Raw genomic sequence first — 22,984 nt, forward strand, 5'->3', positions numbered from 1 at the left:
CTTTCGATTTCACTTTTACTTCATTATTTTGAGAAAGGGTTTCACAATGTAGCTCTGGCTGGCATGGAACTTGAAGTGCTGACCTGACTGGTCTTGAACTTGCAGCAAACCTCCTGCCTCTGCCTCTGGGATTATAGGCATGAGACACCACACCAGGCCTCCATCTTGGTTTCTAAAAACCAGTGGTGGGCTGCCGCTAGATATTTCAGTGGTAAAGCACACATGTCTAGCATGGGTAAGGCCCTGGGCTTCATCCCCAACCTCCGTGCCCCACGAAACTCCTCCAAACATTTTCCACCAGAAGAAATTTACTTCCTTGGAGACAATGCCATTTCCAGGGTGAGGGGCCAGTTGGTGGGGGAGCCCAAGGTTAGCCAGGCTGTCTTGCTGGGCCTGTTATTTTCCATAGACACAAGGAAATGTTGAATCATAATGGGACATCAAAGGATGACAAAAGTCAAGAGTTCTCACTGGCCACACCAGAGTGACGGAAGCCTCGGAATAACTCTGACAGGTGTTCCTAATACAAAGCAATGCCTGCTCATGTAATCAGCAAGCACCAGGAGAGGCAGGAGGCTCTTCCCTATAGCAGAGTGTAAGCCAAGGAGTGAGAGGCAGGAGGATGGACAGGGATGGCTCACAGAGACCACCGAGGAGCAAGGAGCCATGGGCAGATTGGTGTCCACCAAGTGCCAGGTGCAAGCTGGCTGGGTGGTGGTGGAGAGGAGCAGGGACTTCTATGCCGTTCCAAAGAGGTCCTCACTAATTGCTTGTCAAGTACAAAGAAATAGTAACTTTGTAGTACAGAAAACCATGTCCATGTGATTTAGGTGAACTCATTGCCTGGGAAGAACTCAGACCATGTATGCTGCTTTGAGGGGCACATTCACCCCTGGTCACTTCTGCATCAGATGCAGAGCCAAAAAAACATCACCAGAAAACACCAGACACACCTAATCCAAGGAGCATTCTAAAACCTAGCTGGCCCGTTGGCTGCAAAGAGGTCAAAGCCGTTAGAGACAGACACCATCAGGAACTGGCCCAGGCCAGAGGAGACAGACTCAGCACACTAGTGCAGGACAGGGCCTTTGACTTGTTCCAGGAAGAAGAAAGCTACCAGGCAATTTCAACATGGATTAGAGATGAGAGAGAACAGTATGCTTTCCACAGCAAATGCTCTGATGTTCACAACGGTATTACAGCAACATGAGAGAACCTGCTTCTCCCAAGCATTGCTCAAAACCTGAAAAGAAAAAAGGAAGAGGGATTCTGTACCTGGCCTTCTTCCGGAGTAACTTCTGAGATTCAGGATAATGCACCAAAATTTCATTCAAGTCCTTCTTGTCCAGAATGAAGAGGTTGGTGAACCCGTGGGCCACCACATTGGCTGTGCGCCGGTTCCCGCCCCCCACGGCCAGCAAGCTGGAATAGAAAAGGGAGGAGAATGAGGCCATTTGGAGGCTGTGCTTTAGAGAGACTGTCTTAGGTCTTTGTTGACGTTGTTTTGTTTTGAGACAGGGTCTCACTATGTAGCCCTGGCTGTCCTGGAATTCATTATGTAGACCAGGCTGGCCTTGAACTCTCAGAGATCCGCCTGCCTCAGCCCCCTCAATGCTGGGATTAAAGAATTTTACTGTTTCTTTCAGGCTGATTCGCTAGCCTCCCTAGTAACTGGGACTACAGGCGTACATCTCCTAGTGGCTTGGGTTTTGTTTACATTCACTAGACTCCGTATTTCCCCGCCCCCTTCATGGTACATCACAGCGGCACCCATCCTACACATGCTGGCCGGAACCAGTGCTGTACTCACTGTAGTTCCCCCTGATCCTAGCCCCCAGCCCTTGCCAAGGTGCATTTGACACCCGCCCCTCCCCCTCCCCCTTTCCCCTCCCCCACCGCCGCCGCCACCACCACTGACCTTATCTCTCCAAACACCGATCCGGCTTTGAGTGTCACTAGCACAGCCTTGCCATCCGGGCCGCCCAGCACCTGCACCTGCCCCGCCTGGATGATGTACATCTCTCGGCCAATCTCCCCCTGGAACAGAAGAGGGCTGAGTCCCACACCCTGTGGCCACTGAAGCTGCCTCAGCCCTGCACCACCAGATCGTGTGGTGTGTGGGGGTCGCCTCCCTCCTGGCCCCTGTCTTTTCTTTTGAATGTTAGGTGTGACACTATTCTGCAGCTCCTACTTGGACAGTGCCTCAGAAGCTCGGCCAGTTGAGATAGGGATGATAATAATGGTCAGGAGACCCACAGGCCCCAGCGTGTTTTCTAAGCTAATGCTGGTGGGTGTGCATCACACCAGTGAACCTGTTAGGATAAGATTATGTTCTACCAAGACCGTAACGCAAGGTCGAACCAGGGCTGGGATTTGAATCCAGACAGCCTGACTCCAGGGTGCACAGTTGCTATGGTTAATCTCCGTCCCCAGACCTAGGCTCTGTCTGCTGCAATCCCAGTCTCCAGAACCTCCCAATAGGCCCTTATTGGCAATACGATTGTTGCACATGTAATTCAATTAAGATGGCCTACTTGAGTAATTTGGCCCTTATCCAATCCAACTGGCGTTCTTACAGAAAACACGCACAGGTGAAGAGAGCCAAAGAGAAGATGAACATCTTGCTACCTGAGGAAATGGGCATTCAGTTGGTCTGCCAGCCCTTACACACAGTAGCCTGAACCCCAAGCTAAACCAAAGGAATGAATGAATGAGAGAACAAATGAATGACTAAGGGAATGGATGAATAGATGACTTGCTCTGGATTCAATCAGAAACAGTAACCTGCCGTACATCTTCCAATCCTCATGCCTTCCCAGACCCTGCCTCGGCGGCCACCTGTCAATCACACAGGTCATGATTAAAGGGAGTGACGGGAACCCTGTTACACTTTAAATTACTCCACAAATGTTCCTGCACACCACCCGCAGTCGTAATCTGGTGTTCTTTCTCTTTTCAGTCTTACAAGGGATCCAAGTGTGGGGGTTCAAATCCCAGTGCCTCAGAGAGTCACAGAGAAGCCAGCAGCAGAGGGCGCTGCTCACACATGTACCCCAACACCTGAGTCACCTCTCACCTGCCGCAAACTCTAAAGTCACACAGAAAACAGTGAGAGCAATTGAGCCTATTTGGTGCCAAACGGCAAATCTTATTCAGTCTTCCCAGCCATCCCATGAAAAGGCACGATCAATATCTATACTTCATCCATAAGAAGAAAGGACTCGGAGAGGGCAAGCCACCTATCCAGCGTGGCCCCACCAGGAAGTGGCTCCAATACCGTATAAAGCACTCTATCCTTCCCAATCTTCTCCCTGCCCTACCTATCCTTCCCAATCTTCTCCCTGCCCTACCTATCCTTCCCAATCTTCTCCCTGCCCTACCTATCCTTCCCAATCTTCTCCCTGCCCTACCTATCCTTCCCAATCTTCTCCCTGCCCTACCTATCCTTCCCAATCTTCTCCCTGCCCCAAGACAGCAGCTTTAAATGCTCAACCTTCTGAATTTCATTCTCTTCCCTTGGCTCAGAGTCAATTCACCTCCAGAAACTTCGCCGCTGCATAGCATGCTGCCCAACAGACATGCCCAACCTGCAGCTCTTTGAGCCACATTTGGCCAGGGGTAGCTACAGACGTGGCCCCAAACGGGAGAATGAACTCGAGGGATGGCTCAGCAGGTAAAGGCGTTCGCTGTCAGTCTTGATGAGCGGTTTGATTTCCAGAACCCACGTCGTGGAAAGGGAGAACCAAATCCCTCAAGTTGTCCCCTGACCTCTACATATTTGTCCTTGCAGACCCACAGCCCCAGCAATAAGTAATTTTAAAGGTGGAGCTAGCGAGAGAGCTCAGGAGTCAGGGGCACTTACTGCTCTTCCAGGGGACCATACAAATAAGTAAAAATAAAATCCTTAAAAGACTTTTTTAAAAAAAAAAAAAGCCAGTCATGGCAGCACACACCTTTAATCCTAGCACTCAAGAGACATAGGCAGGAAGAGTTCTGTGAGTTCAAGGCCAGCCTGATCTACAAAGTGAGTTCCAGGACTGCCAGGGCTATAGAAAAGACCCTGTCTCAAAAATAATAAATAATAATTTTTAAAAAGGTTGAACCCATCTGACAGAGGCTAGAGGCTCCCAAGTCTTAGAATATTTTCACGCCACACACTCACCCAGGCTTATTAATATCTCTGTACAAAAGACCTGAAACTTGCCCACCCCCTGCCCCTGGTGACCTTGCTGCCACCTTGGACCCCTCGGCAGGGAACACAAAGGACTTTACATTGTCGAGGGCCAGATTTTAACATATGTGTTTCCTAGGTGACTCAATGCAATGAAGGGAGCCTGGTGTGGGGTGGTACAGAGTGGTGGGGCCCGTGGCATCAGACAGGGTGTCATCTGTCCCTTTAGGGACAACCAACCTCTATGCTGACTCTTGCTATCGTGGAAAGTGGGGCCCAGAGCTAGCCAGTGCTCTGTTTCATCCAGACATTTGGATTTTGATGTGAAGTCTTCCAACTTTTAAAAGTTAGGGATTAATTTCACTTAAATAAATTCACAAAACACCTCAGGGCTGTAAACCACCCACTTTCCTGATGGAAAGACTGAGACCCCGGCAGCAGTTTTGTGGGGTCCAGAGGCCCTCCATCCCTTTTCTGCAAGGTTGGCTCCTCTGTGTGAAGGGAGCTTTGGAAGCACTTGGCAGAGCCCAGGACACCCTCCACAGCGGGTGCTCTCCGTACAGGCTGCCAGGGCACGCTACTTCCTCTGTAGTGGGGCTCCTGTGCTGGGTGAGCAGACACCCTCGCAGGCCTTGCAGGCACACACCCCCTCCCACTCCTCCCCCCTCTCCCCTCCCCCTCCCCCCTCCACCCCCCACCTCCCCACCCCTACCCACCCCACCCCCACCCCCCATCCCACCCCTGCACAGCTCACCTTCTTGCACACATAGTCGTTGGGCAGGTAGACCACCGAGCGAAGGCGCTTGAGCATGTCGAAGATCATTTGCCGGTCACAGCCCTGTCCAGACCGAGGGGGAGGAGTCTGTTAGAGGAAAGCAGGGGCTTTGTCCCCATCCCCCAGCCGAAGGGCGCCTGTGGGCGGTACCTGGAAGAGCGCCACTTTGCTGACGATGTCGTAGTTCACATCGATGGCCAGGTCCAGTCTCATCTTATCTGGGAGCTGCACCATCAGCTCTGACTCATCTGAGAAGGAGACCCAGCAGCGGTCAGGGGTCAGGCCAGACCTGCCCTTCATACCACACACAACCACGTGAGGCCCTGCACTGGCTCAGCCAGCTCAGCTTCCCCTGCCGCAGGGAGCCTGTCAGGAACACCATCCCCTCCTTTCCAAACTCCTACTCATCCTTCAAAACTAAGGACTAACGCTACCACCTCTCCGAAACCTGACTTGGATGCCCCTATCTAGCTTTTGTATCAGTAACCCCTATTCTGTAACACTTGTCACCCCCACTTTGATTTTTTTAACATCGTATGTATGTGTGAGTGTGTATGCACACGCACCACAGTATACACATTGAGATCAGAGGACAACTTGTGGAGGTCAGTTCTCTCCTACTGTTGGGGTCCAAGGGTCTGAGGTTGAGTCTTCACACTTGGCAGCAGGCACCTCCGCTGACTGAGCCATCGCATGGGCCCACCTACCACTCTGCTCATTTGGAGACAAGGTCTGGCTACATAGCCCACTCTTGGCTCAAACTTAGAGCAGCCCCCCTACGTGCTGGGACCCTAGGTCTGAGCTGCCATGCCTGGCCTCAACCTTGGTGGAAATGGCTTCCGCCTTGGATAGAGCTGCATCTCAAGGTAGATGAAGCAAGAGGAGAGTGGAGGACAAGCTCTTCGGGTGTTTCAGGGTCTTCACTGGCCTCCCGAGGTCCCTCTAATATCAGTGCTGACAGGGCAGCCAAGAGAGACCCCTCGGGACACAGGACAAGACCCCTCGGGACACAGAGGACAAGGGAAGGGTTGGTCACTCTGGGAATCAGGTGAAGGTTGATCAGGAGAGGTGGAAGGTCTTGGGACTTGGCCAGTCTTACCCAGCATGCCTTGTGAATGCCAGGTGTACTCATACCAGGTCTTGACACGGTTCTGCACAGACCTGGGGATCTTGTAGAAGTTCATGTACTTCACTGTACTGTCCATGCAGCTGCGGTAGTAGGTCTGCCCCGCTGTGGCGGCCCCCACCACATCTCTCATCTGGAGTAAGACAGCAGGGAGGGGAGGTCAAGGAAGTGTTGGGCCCAAGCTGGGTAGGACACAGGTTTGGTTATGTAGCAGTACACAGATCGGGGTAAGTCAGGGAGAGAAACACAGATGGCCACACATGGACCCTGGAAGCAGGGGGCAAGCCTGCAGACCTCTCTGGCTAACTCAGGTCCCCAGCAGAATGTTGGGGTGGGATGTCCCATTGGAATAGGCTGACTCTGGTGTACAGACATTCTCCCCAGGGAGGAACGCTGAGCCTAGCATATTGTTTCTCAGAGTGGGACCCTTCCAAGTTTGCGTTGAGGGCTCCATTTGTTGCCTCGTGCCCTGACTAGAACACAAGTTACCCATCATATCAGAGACTCCAAAGGGTTTCCTTACAGGGCACAGCCCAGGTCATCAGGCGTTGAAAAAGCCACATAGCCACCTGGCTTACCATTCTCCCCAAAAGGGACTAACATTCAAACGGGAAGACCTTGAGCTGTCCTGGGACACAGACATCCTCCTGCCCCAAATGCTGTGGGCTCCTGGCTCAGCCTGAGTCTTCCCTGTACTCAATCCCAAAGCCACAACACACAGGGAAGTTTCCAGCTCGGGGTAAGGGAGCCACAGGTGCCTGGATGTGTGACCCCAGTTACCTGTCCAATCATCACAGAGAAAGCGAAGACACCTGTGAAATAATTCAGCAGCTGGAAGACAATTTCAAAGAGTGTCTGGGGGTCGGGCAGTCCTCCAATGGTGATGAGAGTTTTCACAGCCCAGTAGTAGCATCGGATGTAACTAGTAAGAGACGAGAGAAGGGACCTTGGTCATTACAGGAACAGCCCAGCTGACCTTGCGATCCTGGTTCAGACACCCAGAGGGACCCCATACAGCCACAGGTGCAAGAAAGTGGCTCCACCTCCAGCAGCACCTTCAAATGCTACCAGGTGTGGCCGAGGCTCTGCCCCGGCCTTGTGAGAACATGTTACCCCGAGACGTGGATATGGAACTGAAGTTCCAGCAGACACCTGGCCACAGCTCCAGGCTGACTCCTCCCTGAAGTCAGCAAAGGGGAAGCCAGCAGGGCTAAGGAGGTTCCAGGAGACACAAGGAAGAGCTGGCAGGAAGACAGACTGGCCCTGGTGACCCGGCTCCCTGGGTTTCCAGTCTTTTTCTTTGCTCTCCGCTGTGGTGTTGGCTCACAGAAAGTGAGAAAGAAAACAAAACCGGGAGACACTGCCGGCCCTCACAGCTGAAGACCCTGCTCCTGAAGACCCAACCAGCCGCAGATGGGAAACATTTGGGGGGAAACGTGTCTAGTTGGGTTCAGGTCACCCCACCCTCTGATTTGAAAACTCATTGTGTCCTTACTGAATATGTACAAACTTTTGGTCACTATTTCTTTTCTTTTTTCTTTTTCCTTTTTTTTTTTTGAGACAGAGTTTCTCTGTATAGCTTTGGAGCCTGTCCTGGAACTCACTCTGTAGCCCAGGCTGGCCTCGAACTCACAGAGATCCTCCTGCCTCTGCCTCTCGAGTGCTGGGATTAAAGGCGTGCGCCACCACCGCCCGGCTTGGTCACTATTTCTTAACGATGCAGTACAGCAACTATCACAGTCTCTATACGGTATGGTACTGTGAGGGCTCTAGAGATGGAGCTCTCTCTGAGAGGGTCTGTGCAGGTCACATGCAAACATTATGCCATTTCACATAAGGGACTTGAATCTCCTTAGAGTTCGGAGTCCTCAGGGGCCCTGGAGTCAGTCCCCATGGCCACTGAGGGACAACTGCATCCTTATTCTCTCTCTCTCTCTCTCTCTCTCTCTCTCTCTCTCTCTCTCTCTCTCAGGACGAGTATCTCTATGTAGCCCCAGCTGGCCAGAACTTGCTATATAGACCAGGCTGGCCTCAAACTCACAGAGATCTGCCTGTCTGGGCATGTACTATATACCCATCAATTGTATCTTTTCTGACCCTGTCCTTCCTCACTATTTTCCACATAGGGAAACTGAGGCCCACAAAGGGAAAGGGACTCGTGGTCTCCAGCTGGCACATTCCAGAACTTGACAAGAGCCCAGGGCACAGTCTGCTCCCCTAAGCAATCATACATCCTCAGGTACCCCCGTATAAGCTCATGGTCCCTGAGGCAGGAAGTACAAGTGGTGAGGTCCTACTGTGTAGGAAAAGGCACAGGAAATACCCTGCACGTGTCTAACGGTCACAAAGAAGCAGGCCTGGTACACCTGACCACAGCTCCAGCCTGAGTCCTTCCAGAAGTCAGCAAGGGGAGGCAGGCCAGCTGGACCAGGCAAGCTGACTTTCCTGGAACGTCCCACCTCCACCCACCTGCTGCTTATGCAGAGTGCAGGTAAAGGCACAGGCCCTAGAGCAGTGGTTCTCAACCTTCCTACTGCTGCGACCCTTTACTACAGTTCCTCACGTTGTGCTGACCCCCAACCATAACGTTATTTTCGTTGACACGTCATAATTGTAATTTTGGTAGTTATGAATCATAATATAAATAACATGCAGGCTATCTGATATGTGACCCCTGTGAAAGGGTCGTTTGACCCCCAAAGGGGTCGCCCACAGGTTGAGAACCACTATCCTAGAGCTACTCTCTATCATGGATCAATTTCCACTCTCTGCAGCCGGCCTCCTCCTCCATAAAGCGGGCACAGTAGCGGAACATTCTTTCCAGGCAGCTGTGAGGACGAAGTGAGCTGCTAGCAGAGTGACCAGGCCCTAAGTCAGCCATCAAGGCCTGCACAGTGCCTGTGCCCGCCAGCACCTGCCGCGGAGAACAGAGCAGACTGGCCATGTCTTCCAGACGTTTCCTACTTAGTGGGAACAACCACCCAACGTGTACTCATGCTGAGAGGGAGCCAAGGGGCTGGAGTTGTGGCAGGGCGTGTGTGCACACCCACTCTGTCTCAGACTGCCTGGGAGGTCTTAGGCAGGCTCAGTCTCCAGTAGCCTGGACATCTGATGACAACAGACCAGCCTGGACAATGCCTGCCATAACCAACACTGGTCACCAGAGGGCGCATGAAGCAACTTAGGCAGAACTGAGCAGGCCCCCGCCCTTGCCTCCCCATTGGCCATCTAGCTAACCCAACTGTGCGGGAAGCTGAGTGTTCAGGCAGCTAGGTAGTGAACCACAGAAGGCGTAGGAGTGGTGGCCTCAAAGCCCTGGATTTCCCCTAAATGTTTCTAATTGGAGTAATCTCCCACGGACATGGCACATATTGGGACCTCCTGGGGTGGGTCCCTGCTCAGCATTGCAGGCTGGGACAGAGCACAGCAGACTGCCATAGGTAGGAACTGGTTTTCCAAGGTTCCCTGCTCCAGCACACAGCGGCTCCCAGGAGGCGGTGGCTAATTTTATACTTATTGTTTATGCTATTTTTGAAGAATTTCTGTCACTGCACTTTGTCCACATATCCGGGGTCCCTGGAGGACTCCCCTGGGAAAGAAAGTGTGTCAGCAAGCAGGCCTGGACCCCTGAGTCCTTGGGAAGAAGGTTCCAGAATTCTGCTGACCTCTCCTTCCTGCTCATTCCTTCCAGGGCTGCCAGTCTGGCCTGCCACTGAGAAAGGGTTCTTAGATTCCGAGCACAGAGTCCTTTGAGAATTGAGGGAAAGCCAGAAAACTACCTAGAACAGTTGACAGATTCTCAGACTTGAGCTTCTGTTTCCAGGCTTGGGTTGTTAGAATTTCCAGCGGCAAGGTTCTGAACCCTTTCCTGGCATGCTGGCTTTCACAGCAGGGGCAGGAACTGACCCGACATCCAGGCACCAGTCAGACACTCTGTTTTTATTTTGTTTTGTTCTTTCCATTCCTCACAAGACTCCTAAGCAGCGTCCCAGCACTCAGGAAGCTAGTCAGGGTAGAGTGTTCAACACCAGCTTGAACTATCCAGTCAATTCAAGGCTAACCTGGGCAATTTAGAGGGACTGTCTTAAAAACATTTTGTTTATTTTCCACACAGAAAGCCTTGGGTCCTACCCCCAGAACTTAAAATATGTATATATCATAAGGAGGCAATGGAGCCAGAGGCCAGAGATTCACGAACAATGATGTGCTGTGGGTGTGAAGTGTGCACAGGCTTTGAAAGGTATAGAGGAAGCGCGTCACTGTCTAGCCAAGCATCTGGCACTCAAGCTTAACACAGCAATTACACGTAGAAGTGATAATTTTGTCATTGGGATTAACCGAATACATTACTAAAATTAATTTCACCTCCTTTTATGTTTATAGTGTGGCTATTAAAACATTTCAAGTTGCGTGCATGAGTCACATCATAGTGTAATATTGCATAAATTGCACAGCCTTGCTTTGGGAAACCAACTAAGGTTTGCTGTTTGCTGTGCATCGTATTGGATACATATGCATGCATAATGCCACATGCAATTCTTTGCTGATGCCGGCTCTGGGAGAAAAACCAGGAACACACTCTCCAGTTACATTTCTTCAGTTCTAAGACGCAGTAATTGCATAGCACACCAGTGAGTCAATTCAGCTTTTTTTTTTTTTTTTTTTTGTACTGGAGTTTGAGCCCAGGGCCCTGTTAATGTTAAGCAAGATCTCTCCCACTGAGCTGCATCCTCAACCCAAATTCAGCTTTTTGTACAAAAACAAATGTCATGTTAAACATACACATGGATTATCCATATACCTCAAATTTGGAAATGCTAAAATCTGAGAAAGTAGGTCCCCCACAGGGAGGTAAAATAACATAATATCACATAGATGTTCTGAAACCAGGCCACTTCCTCCTGCAATCCTCTTTCATTGGTCCTGAGGGGCATTTCCATTTTTTCCTATATGAGGAAGGACATTATGGGGACCATCTTTATCCATGAGCCCTTGTCCCCTGCCCTGAACTTTTCCTCACACTAAAGTCTGTGTGGTATATTTGCCAACCCTACTGGACTTGGGGGTGCTGAGAAGATCTTTCTAACACGTCTCATGCCCAGACCCTCTCCTGGCACTTGCAATTCCCAGGAGACCTTCGCTTAGGGAGATGGATGGGAAAGGAGAACTTGGCCCTAGAACCTTGGCCGTGAGTGGCTCCTCAGGAGCAAGGTTGTCTTGGACCGTAGAGGCCCATGTGATGCCCTGGGGGAAGCCTGGCTCACCTGTTCCCCACGCCGTCGTAAACCCAGTGAGTGGAAGCGATGCCCTGGAAGGCCGATGCCCAGTAGTAAAGACAGGAGTTGAGATGCAAACTGTAGAGCAGGTAGGCCGTGGTCCTGATGACTCTGCAGAGGGAGGGAGGGAAGCACAGCCGTGGAGGTGACACCTTGGCCTGGGGCAGCGCTCCAGGGAATGAACTAGACCTCAGCGCCCCGAAGCCACCTCCTGGGTTTCCCTGCTGGAGCCGCGTAACCCTGCCCAGTCAGTCACCCAGGCAGACACCCAGTCATACCCTCCTCTCTCTCCTTTAATTCTAAGGTGTAGTCAACTGCATGACCCACCACTTAGTCATCAAGTTTTTCTTTGTGGAGGGGGTTGGAATTGAACCCAGGGCACTTGACTGGACCCTTGTCAAAATTCATGGCTGCACTCAACCCAGCTGTGGCAGAGAAATCTCTACAGATGAGTGTAGGGAGGTCCAAGGGGAAATACGGCCTGAGGAGGAGCAGGGAGGAGACAGGTGTGTGCAGAGAAGTGACGACGAGCCCTGTGCTTCCTGAGACAGGAACAAGGAGCGTTGCTCCCCTGGACTGACACAGAAATGCTGACTTGACACTAGAGTCACCCTGTGAGAGTCCTTGTCACAGTACTGGGTGTGTGTGTGTGTGTGTGTGTAAATAAGACATTCCTGGATCTTATTAAACAAACAAACCAAATATTCTTCCAGAGAAGAGATTGGGCCAAGAAGAGGCCTGGCTTCTGGAGGCCATTAGGCCTGGGGGGTGGGGGTGGGGGGGCTGGAAAAGGGAGGCTAGAGGTATGGTGTGTGTGTGTGTGTGTGTGTGTGTGTGTGTGTGTGTGCACTGACATGCATATGTGCACATGTGTGCACGGGAACTCTCACCTGTAGACGTAGGCTTTGCTGAGGATAGCTTCCAAGCGGTTATTAAACTCGAAGAAGGCCATGTACTAGGAAGGAGAGGAGGGTGTCAGGGTAGCCCCATGCCTGCTGGGGACATGGCACACTACCCTTGCCTCCCACCCTACCCGATGGCTACCGGGTAACCTTCTTTGCCTTCTCTCTCCAGGTAACCACTGTTACAATGATTCTCCTGTCAGTAATTTTCCCCATTTACTGTCTTTGGAAAAGAGCACTAATGTCATGTAAGGAGAATAGTAAGTTTAATTGGTTGGCTAGAAAAGTCCATTTAGGAAATCCTGAGTGCTCTGAGTGGCCATCTATCCTGACCACATTCAAGGACACTTGCCAGGTCTCCACCCTTTGTCAAGCAGATGCCCCTCAGACCCTGGGTCCAGCCAGTGAGTGTCAGAAAAAAAAACAATGGAACGACACTGAGTACTGATAAAATGGGTACTGGGCATTCAGATCTGCCCTTGGCACACCCTTACTCCTGTTTCCTTGGGCAAGTCACCCAGCCGTTCCAAGGGCCAATTTCCCCATCTTTTGAATGGAGTGCATTATAAAGCAGAAGCCCCTTCCGTGAGAAGCTCTGTAGGGATGGAGCTGGAGCTAGACTGCCTACATTCAAATCCAGACCCCACTCCTGCCTAGCTGTGTGACACTGGGAAAGTTCCTTAGCCTCTCTGTTCTCCTCTCCTTAAGATGGTAAGAACAGCATTCAAGTCATGGAAATGAAGAGCTAGAATTTGTAAAGTCTCTGGATCCGAGATGAACAAGAGTGTCCCCAAGTCACCAGCAACTATAACAAGCTTCTTACCAAGGCATGCTTGGAGGGCATTCACCTCCCCAGGGTCTCCTCTTGGGCACACCTTCCCTTCCCCAAGTGGCAGTGCCCATGCCAAGCACGGAGGAACCGAAGGCCTCGGGGACCTGCCAATCTTACCTTCAGGCAGCGGGGCAGGCGAAGGAGAGGGTTCACTCCGAGTTTCAAGTAGAGAAAGTCCAGGGGCACGAGGCAGAGCAGGTCCATCTGAAATCCCAGTGGGGCACCACAGGGGATAAGGCACAGAACCTTGGGGGTAGGGGACTAAGGGGCATGTCTCTGTCTGCCAGAGAGAAGGGTCCAAATGCTCTGGACAGCCTCAGATGAGAGGGCACAAGGCTTCCACCCACCCACCCGTGGGTGGCACCCACCTCCAGTGCAGCTCTGTCACCAACCAACGTAAGGGACCCAGCGCTGCCTAATCGGAGGTGGAGGCACACACTTGGAAAGGTGTTCTGTGAGGGCTGCCCAGCCTGCGCTGTCCCGGAAGGCGTAGGGTCTCATGGGCATTCCCATGAAAGATGAGACTAGCCTCCCCTTATGTGCCAGGAACTACATGACGCAGGCCCCCACATACCCAGGCCCTCTGAGACCCAGCGGCAACCACCCACTTCCCCCCGTTACACACCTTAAACCGGCGAGACTTCAGATAGTTATTGCGCATCTCCTTTTTGTCTGTCTGGAAGAAGGAGGCACAGAGATGGGGAAATGGTGTTAGGTTAAGTTCTGACCAGAGAGAGCCTGGGTGCCCGCCCAGGCGCATGCAGCCACACTGCCGGGAAGGACTTGTGGTTGCGGGTGGGTAAACTAGCCGTGGGAATGAGCCTTGATGGAGTCACCAGCCAGACTGATCTCATGGATGGAGGAAAGTGGAGGCCTATTCTCTCAGTGCCCAGCTCCTCCCAGGACTGCTAGCCACTTGATTTGTGAGGAGCTGGGCACTGCTCTGATGGAGCTAGGGAGGAGGCTGGCCAAGGACTCCTTGCTTATTACCAACACTTTCATTTCCGGCATGTGCTGTCTAGGGCTACCACAGGCTCCTCAAGCATTTTGGAGTCACATCACACTTTAATTCATGGTGCCTGTCATTAACAATAGCATTTGCAGCCTGTAAAGTAGCTGTTGGCTTAGCATCACTTGCTATGGCATCCATCGAATATGGTACAACGTCCAAAACCTTAACTTCTACACTGTTAAATTTTACGTTACCAACTGTCATACAACACCATTAAGATGGCACTCAAAAACCTCAACCATGGATGAATTCTACTTCACACAGCTTAGTAATTATCTTCACAGCACTATTGATTTTCTTTTGTCTTTATTTAATGATTTTTATTAAAAGATTTATTTTTCTTCATGTGATTGTGTGTGTGTGTGTGTGTGTGTGTGTGTGTGTGTGTGTGTGTCCATAGAGGCCAAAAGAAGAAGATATTGGATCCCTTGTAGCTACCCAATGTGGGTGCTGGGAACTGAACTTGGGTCCTCTGGAAGAGCAGGAAGTGTTCATGACTGCTGAGCCAACTCTCCAAAGCCCTAAACTCATTTTGTTTTGAGACAGAGTCTCTCTTTGTAGACCAGGCTGGCCTTGAATTTACAAAGATCCTCCCTGCTTCTGCCTCCTGGATACTGGGATTAAAAGTGTGTGCCACCATGCCTGGGTCCTCCTCCTCCTTCTTCTTTTTTTTAACTTTTATTTAATGTGCTTTGGTGTGAAGATGTCAGATCCCAGGGAACTGGAGTTAGAGACAGTTGTTAGCTGCCATGTAGGTGCTGGGAATTGAACCTGGGTCCTCTGGAAGAGCAGCCAGTGCTCTTAACCGCTGAGCCATCTCTCCAGCCCTGCCTGGGTCCTTCTTAATTCTTATCAATGTAATGAAAGTGGCTAAAAGCTCTCTCTAATATTTTTTGACTCCTTATCGGCCCCCTTCTATATGTTAACTGCCTGACTTCTCCCATGGATACTTACAGCAAGTCGATACCCCTTATCAAAAGAAACTCCAATCCAGAAGGAAAGTCCACTTAGAGGAAGTGTTTTAGAAGAAAGCCCACCCTTGCAGTGGTATGGACTTCTTTTGTTCCCTTTGCAGTAGTGAAGACGGACCCTGGGGCCTCAGGGAGCTAGGCAAGTGCCACTGAGCTACACACCCAGCCCTCGGCGTGAAATTTTAGAAAATGGCTTGCTCACAGCAACGGGAACTGGGGTGCCTGCCTCCCTTTCCCTTCCTTTCTTCTATCCCATCCCCCGACCCCCAGCCACTGTGTTTTTAAGACAGGCTTTCACTACACAGCCTGGTCTAGCTTCGAACTCAGCTCTCCCTGCCTCGACCTCCTGAGTGCTAGGATTACAGGCATGGGTCACACCACCAGGGTCACAGTTAGGGCTTTGGTCTCCTCACCGTAAGGGGCTGGCTCAGGCTGAGCCACAGAGCAGATCATCACTGTGCCCCACACTCTGCATCCACTATCTAGTTCTCACAGCAATACTTGCATCTCAGGGGAGTTGTTCCACACTGAAGATCAGGTGGGGCGGGCTTCAGCTAGAATCTGAAGCAGGTGCACCTGCCCCCGATGCTGTTCTCTGGACCACTTCTCCCTTAACTCCATCAGATGGTCTGGGAACCAGCTCATCATCGAATGGTACTAATGTGTATAACTGGAACCCACGCAAGAGGTGCAAAACAACAAACCAACAAAAACATGCACAACTGCTCCCAGGATTTCCTTGTTCATTCATTTTATCGCCTGTCACAGTGTTAAGGGTCAGTCCCGTGAAGGCCCTGGCTAGAGGGTCTGCCCTGGTCACCCCTCCACCTGCCTGTCACTCACAATGATGTCCCCGCCTTTGACAAACTGCAGGCGCATCTGGAACACGGTGACGTCCAGGAGGTAGATGAAGTCACACAGGTAATCCATCAGCAGCCAGAAGTGGATGTTGTCTGGCTGCTGGTACGGGAAGGCCCATCGTACAGGAATCAGCCAGCAGTTCCAGTTCCAGGCCAGCACCACGAAGAACAGCCACAGGATGTACATGAGGTCTGAGGAGGACAGGGACAGACTTGAAGGCCAGCAAGAGAGGGCGCTTCACCCGGGCAACCGCGTGTGGATTTCATCACATGGAAGACAGACAGATGGGCAGACAGGTGGATGAGTGGGTGAATGGATAGATGGACATGGCGGTCACTGATAGGCCCTGAAAGAGTCTTCTGAGGAGGGGACATGGTGGCATTACTGGATAACAAATGGCTAAGTGGAAACACCTTTTTGCTTTCCCCCTTTAAAATTTTTTTATTACATTCATTTATTTATGGGGGGGGGGCATAAGGGTACCATAGAGCATTTTGGAGGTCAGAGGTCAACTCTCGGGAGCTGGTTCTTTTCTTTCACCATGTGGGTCCTGGGGATGAGGCTTAGGTTGTAAGGCCTGGCTGGCATATTTACCCACTGAGTCACCTCACCAGCCCATGAACAGTTTTTGACAATCAATTTTCTGTCTTAGGAAATCCAGAGAAGTAAATAACACACGAGGGATGGACAGATGGATGGACACACAGGTGGGTGGATACATGGACAGACTAGAGATCACTTGGTATCTTAGAAACCCAGTAGACACCAGGGTTGGGGACCTACCCCTGAGTGACTCCCTGTTTAACTTTAAAGAAATTCCTCTCTGGCACCTGCCTTGGTCCTGTCAAAGTCGCAGGAAATGACCAGCCGAGGAGGCGAGGAGCTCCAGTGTGAACTGTGAAGTGCGGTGCACATGTGGAGGATGGTGGACTGGAGGACTATGGGATGGGCTTACAGAGGATCTCGGGAATTCACTTCAGACTACGATGAACTCCACCCCGCTCCTGCTCTGAGCCCACACAGCCAGGTTAGAGAGAAGACTTGGCCAAGGTCAAGGTGAGGAGTCTAACTGACTGTATTTCAGGTCGTTCATTCCTCTGTGCCTCAGCTTCTTCATCTGTAAAATGGGTGTGCCCTATGTTTCCAACCAGGGGACTTGTGCTAAAGAACCAGGCAAGCACATGCGGAATCATTTTGGAAAATATAAGGAGTCATGAACCAAGGATGTCCATGGGATTGGACCCTGCCTCCCTTCTCATGGTGCATGTGGGGGACCCCCTCCAAGGGCACTCACTGGTCAGTGGGTCGATGCTCTGGGGGAACCGGTACATCTTCCAGGGCCTGCGCTTGAACTTGCAGCAGAGCATGTCACAGTAGTGTTCCTCCTCTGCTGCCTCTGCCTCCGCGGGCTTCTGGGCTGGGGCTGGCTCTGGAGCCTTCTTGGCTGGGGCTGTGGGATGACATCAGTGACCGTCTGACCCAGCCCTGAGGCTTTGTAGAGGGTGTAAGGAAAAGAGTCCCACCCACAGAGCTGGGACTGCAGGGTCTCCACACTTCCTAACGCACGACTTGCTCATAAACTCTTGAGTGCAGTAGCCAATAGGCTCCTCCGGAGAGAACTCCATGGTCCTCCCTTCCACAGCAGTCTGGAGTCCCTGGCAGCTCTTCCTAGACCCCAGCCAGGAGGTGCTCCTCGAGAGCATGCTTGATCTCAGTGTCTGTCTGTCTGTGTCTGTGTGTCAGAGGATCCTTGCTCCTTTGGTGGGCAGGGCATTTTGTGCCCATGCTCCCATCTTCCTTACTCAGAATGCTGAAGGATTCAACCAACTTGGGGACATGTTGATTCGGACTTCTCAGAGTAGGGCTCAGCTCCATTATCTGGCTGGGATTCAGCCTCCTGTGGGTCTGTGACACTGTGCCTTGGCCCTTAGGGGTCCAACACAGCTGTGTTTCTAGTGTTAGGACTGTGAAGTCAGTCTCTGATAACCTGTCATGGGCCTTTGAGTCCCAGTGTGCAACCCTTGTCAGAAAAACCTAGAAAATATCCCTGACAAAAAGCTTGTTTGTTGGGCTGGGTATAGTGGCTCACACCTTTAATCCCAGCACTTGGGAGGCAGACACAGGTGAATCTCAGTGAGTTCAAGACCAGCCTGGTCTACAAAGTGAGTTACAGGGCAGCTAGGACTTACACAGTGAGACTCTATTTAAAAAAGAAAGAGAAAAGGAAACATATTCGAGTTCATTCTTTCACTTTCTTTCTCTGTCTTTCTGTTTCTGATAGTATCTCACTATGTAGTCCAGGCTGGCCCCAAACTTGTGATTCTCCAGCTCAGACTCCCAAGTGCTAGGGATTCCAGGCATGTATCACCCTGCCAGACTTCTCCATCAAGGAAGGAGACATTTGACCAGCATGCTGGCTCACACCTGTAATTCTAGCATGTAGGAGGATTGCCATGAGTTCCAAGACAACCTGGAGCTACTGGGTGAGTTCCAGACCAGCCCGGGCTATAGAAAGAGATATACAGCTGGCCCCAGTAAGGCATGAATGCCTCTGAACATAAGGACTGCCTGTTGCCGGGTGGTAGTGACACACGCCTTTAATCCCTGCACTCAGGAGGCAGACACAGGAGGATCTCTGAGTTCAAGGCCACCCTGGTCTACAAAGTGAGTTCCGGGACAGCCAGGGGGAGGGAGAGAAAGAGGGAAGAGAGAGAGACCCTGTCTGCTTCCAGAGCAGCTGCGCTATCCCTGAGACAGACATCCCAGCTGCCCTCCCTGTGGGAGAAGGAGGCAGAAGAGTCTATAAGACACCAGCTGTAGGAAGGCCAAGTTCACCTTTGGCCTTCTTCCTCTCCCGAGTACTCATTTAAGCCCCAAATCCAGAGTTTGGGGGTCTGAGCTTTTCTCAGACACCCCAACCATTTGCTTGTGCTGCCTTCCCCAGTAACAGGTGCTGGGGTTCTTCTGGCACCCCCCTCCTTGGCCTGAGACCACCCCTGTGCCCACTCACAGGGCTTGGGGCTCTCCTCATCAGAGGTGACGTCGGGGTCAATGAGCTTCTCCTTCACCTTCTCCGTCCGCTCCTTGAAGAGCTTCACCAGCTCCTGGAGCCGGTCATTGATGATGGCACTGTTCTGGCTGGCTGTGGAGGCTGCCCGGTCCTGGCCACTGTGGGAACAAGGCTGAGGCTAAACACCAACCAGGAGGGGTTCCCAGGACCCCAGGCCTACGCTGAGGAATGCCTATGCCTCCACTTCCAGCAGAGCCCAAGGGAGGCCGATCCAACTCATTTTTTCCTGACAGTGTCAGACCCATTCCACTCTCTTAGCTTCCAGAGTAGCTGAAATTATAGGCCTGTGCCACCATGTGTGGCTGAAGTTTTCTCTTTCTAGTCTTGACCAGAATGTCTCATAAGCTACATGGAGACAGCAGAGTCACCGCCACCTGGGTTCCTAAATGATTGCATGAAACAGAGCCTTCCACTGACCTGAGAAACACAAGTAGTGATGTGACTATAATATATGAGATGTCTTGTCGTCTTAGCCACTGAACCAACAGAGCCTGTTTATTACAGCAGCTTAGCCTACATAACTAATATGTGGGTCTCCATATTGACCTCCTTACATGATCCCAAGGGTAATTTTTATTATTATGTCTGATTCCTGCTATATTTTTTTATGTTAAATCCTAACCATGTCCCTACTCTGTCACATAAAATATAAGTCCATTGTGTTAAAATGTCAGCTGGACTGTGTAAGATTTAGGGATTTCCTGAATTTCTCACGACTCTGATAAGTACAAAGTGAATAGAATTATGGAGAGAGGGCCAGAAAGATGGTCCCACAGATAGAGTGCTTGCTGCATGAGCCGGACGACCTGAGCTCATCCCGAAACCAACGTAAACGTCAGAGAGGTGACTCCACAAAGTCGTTCTCTGGCTTCGAAATGTGTACCATGGCACACATGTGCTCCTGACATCACATACAATAACAACAAATAAATAAAATTATGGATAGAAGAAAGACAGAAGGAAGGAGGCAGGCCAACCTCGAGTTTCTTGTAGTCAATACAAGGGTCATGGCTGGAGAGCCTGTTAGGGTGTCTAGGCCAGTGTCCCAAGCTAGGCACTAAAATCAACCAGGGTTACTGAAAACTTTCAGGAAAGTATTTGATCATGGCCCAGTCCTGGGGACAGTTAGATGCCAGAGACTCAGCTTTCAATGCTGCTACTATGACCTCCAGCCATGTCCCACACACCAGCTATCAAAGTCACCAGAATGCTATGGAAATGCAGGTTTGGGGACCACTATCCAGGGCTGTGTGGAGCCCAGGATCTGATTTAACAAGCTCCTAGGTAGGGACCTATAGCAGATCCTACAGTCTTCCTCCTACTGACTTATTTGGGGTTCAGTGCCAAGATCTTTGGCAGGGGAGATTTTGCCTAGGTACTCCTTCCTCTCTGTTGCTAGCTAGAAAGAACATATCTGGCCTAGAGTCCAACCTCCCTCTCCTGCTGCCTCCCCTGCACCCACCCCACCCCCACTCCCAACCAACTGGCAAACCCTGGGCAGGAGAGCTGCTCCTGTCTTACTGCTCTAAAACATAAAGTTCACCTTTGTGGGGTTCTGAAAGCACCCCAGTTTCTGCTCCTTTCCTGATCTGCTCATCCCAAACCAACCCTGACATCTCTGAGACTCAGGAGTGGTTCCACTTACTCAGCCTCCTGTGGGGTGGTGGGGTCTGACCAGGCAACCACTGGGGACTCAGCCGGCGACAGCACCTTGAGCTCTTCAGCTTCATCCTCATGAGAAGGTAGCTTCTTCCTGTAGAGACCCAGACAGGTACGGGGCCTTCAGAGAAGACCGGCTAAGGGAACAATGGCTGCCTTCGAGCTGGTTCTTGGGAGGAGAGAAAGCCTGGTCTTGGGACCTCAGTGCTTGACCACCTACCTCTCAGTGGCCTGGCCCACAGTGAGCAGCATGGACTTAACATCAGGTAAACTTGGAGTCTGACCTTGGCACAGCACTTAAATGCTAAGCTGCTTCCATCTCTTTTTCTATAAGCGGCACTGAATCTACCCAAGGAAATAAAGAAGTGCTTGTCCCTTAGCTAAGTCTCTGCCTAAGTGTCCTTCTGTCCTTCTGCCTCCTATTTCTGATCTCGTTTCCCCAACCCCACCCTCATATCATACCCTTCGGCTGTGAGGCAAAGACATGGAGTCCAGTCTCCAGCTCGCGGTGTGACCTTGAACAAGTCTCCCCCTTCTTAAGTCTATGCTCTAGTCTAACTAGAGAATGCAGCCTAAGTTATCAAGGGGAGCCCCTGTCGTTCAGGAAGACCACTGGCTGTTGCGTTGGGAGCTACTAGTTATCTTGTCTGATTAGATGTGAAGGTCCACAGGTCAGAGCCTGGGTGGTATGAGCTGTGAGCCAGAGGTTCCCTTGGTGCTATCTGATGTTGGCATCCTCAGGGCTAATTCTCTGGACTTTCCCGCCCTCTTCCTCAAGAGTGGGGATGAGCTGCTTTATGGAAGAATCCAAAAACCCAGGAAAGAGAGAAAGACAGACATTTCTTAACACTATCAATAAAGTCATCTCCAGCCTCAGAGAAAGATCTGCTTAGGGTGGAGCAGAGTTAAGTCAATACAGAAACACAAAGATGGTACCTGGAGGATGCAGATCAGGCCAACATCTAGGGATGATTTCCTGTGTGTCTATGTAGCTCTGTGTGTGCCTGTCTGGTGTGTGTGTGTGTGTGTGTGTGTGTGTGTGTGTGTGTGTGTTTCTCTCTCATTGTCTTTTTCATTTTTAAACAGGGTCCTGTCATGTGGCCTGAGCTGTTTCCAAACTTGTGATCCTCCTGCCTTAGCCTCCTGAGTGCTGAGATTCGATTCATGTGCTATTGAACATGAGTTAATGAATGCAGAAAGGAAGAATGGCCACTTCCCCAAGACTTGGATTAGCATATAAACACAAAACGCCCAGTGCTAGCACACGGAACCAAGAGTCTGGGGACAGAGATAGGCGTGTTAGCACATGAAGGCAATCCATCAGCTTGTCAAGTGAGGGTCAGAAGAGCAGGGAACAAGAGGATGAGGGCTTAGGACCTAAACTTGAGTGAACCCCACATGAGAATAACAGGGCAACGCATGTGGATGGACCCACATAGAAAGGTCCTTTGGGACACATAAAGGAAGTTAGGATGGATAGGTATAATGGCACACCTCCACAGTCCCTGGCGGAGCAGAGGCAGGAAGCTTGTGAGTTCAAAGCAAGCCTGGGCTCCATGATGAGACACTGACTCAAAAAAAGAAAAAAGGAAAGAGAAAAAGAAAAAGAAAAAAGAAAGAAAAGGAGAAAAGGAAAGAGAAGAAAAAAGGAAAGAAGAGTGTTGGGACAGAATGTGGTTACAGAGTCTGCCCAGCTGTGAGGATTGGGGTTCAGTGCGCTAAACTCAGGAGCACTGTGATCAGCTAGGGGCACACAGGAATGGATTTAGTTCAAAAAGGAGACCCTGGGTACTGGTGGATGAGATGGTTCTGTGGGTAAAGGTGCTTGCCATGACAAACTGGAGATCTAAATTCAATCCCCAGAATCTTGTAAAGGTAGATGGAGAGGATCGAAGGCCACAAAGTTGTCTTCTGACCCCTGCATGCATGCCATGGACCATGCACACACTAAATAAATAAAACGATTAATAAAAACACATTTTTAAATTGTTAAGAGATGCTGGGAGTACGAGCTCTTGACTAGTATGTGAGGTCCTGGACTAGAAACAAAAATGAGAGGAAAAATAAACAAGACCTAGCACTCTGGCAATTTATAACCATACGTGCTCTCTATGAAGCAATACTCTGCCAAAACGTAAAATAAAACAATATAAAAGAGGGGACGGGAGTCAGCTGTCACGTTTAGCGTAGTGTAAACATCGGCATTTCTGTAGTAGCATCCGTCTGTACCACAGCTCAGGGTGTCTGAGCTAGGGCACTGAGAACGCTTCTCAGGACCACCTGCTGACTCGGAGATCTCAGCCCTGCTGTTTCCCATCATGTCAAATGG

At 50.8% G+C, this 22,984-nt stretch overlaps 1 protein-coding gene across 1 annotated transcript in view; it reads right to left on the reverse strand.

Moving 5' to 3' along the window:
* Positions 1-22,984, reverse strand: part of Cngb1 (cyclic nucleotide gated channel subunit beta 1) — a 61,931-nt gene that overhangs the window by 6,986 nt on the left and 31,961 nt on the right. The window contains exons 18-31 of the mRNA XM_059263102.1: positions 20,642-20,749; positions 18,937-19,094; positions 17,221-17,376; positions 15,909-16,117; positions 13,708-13,758; positions 13,200-13,286; positions 12,239-12,303; positions 11,337-11,459; positions 6,853-6,994; positions 6,046-6,205; positions 5,097-5,194; positions 4,926-5,009; positions 1,919-2,037; positions 1,276-1,422 (exon numbers count right to left, since the gene is read on the reverse strand). Coding sequence (XP_059119085.1) covers positions 1,276-1,422; positions 1,919-2,037; positions 4,926-5,009; positions 5,097-5,194; positions 6,046-6,205; positions 6,853-6,994; positions 11,337-11,459; positions 12,239-12,303; positions 13,200-13,286; positions 13,708-13,758; positions 15,909-16,117; positions 17,221-17,376; positions 18,937-19,094; positions 20,642-20,749 — 1,707 coding nt within the window. The remainder of the gene's footprint in view (positions 1-1,275; positions 1,423-1,918; positions 2,038-4,925; positions 5,010-5,096; positions 5,195-6,045; positions 6,206-6,852; positions 6,995-11,336; positions 11,460-12,238; positions 12,304-13,199; positions 13,287-13,707; positions 13,759-15,908; positions 16,118-17,220; positions 17,377-18,936; positions 19,095-20,641; positions 20,750-22,984) is intronic.

Source organism: Peromyscus eremicus, chromosome 5, assembly GCF_949786415.1.
Source record: "Peromyscus eremicus chromosome 5, PerEre_H2_v1, whole genome shotgun sequence".
In the NCBI taxonomy this organism is placed as follows: domain Eukaryota; kingdom Metazoa; phylum Chordata; class Mammalia; order Rodentia; family Cricetidae; genus Peromyscus; species Peromyscus eremicus.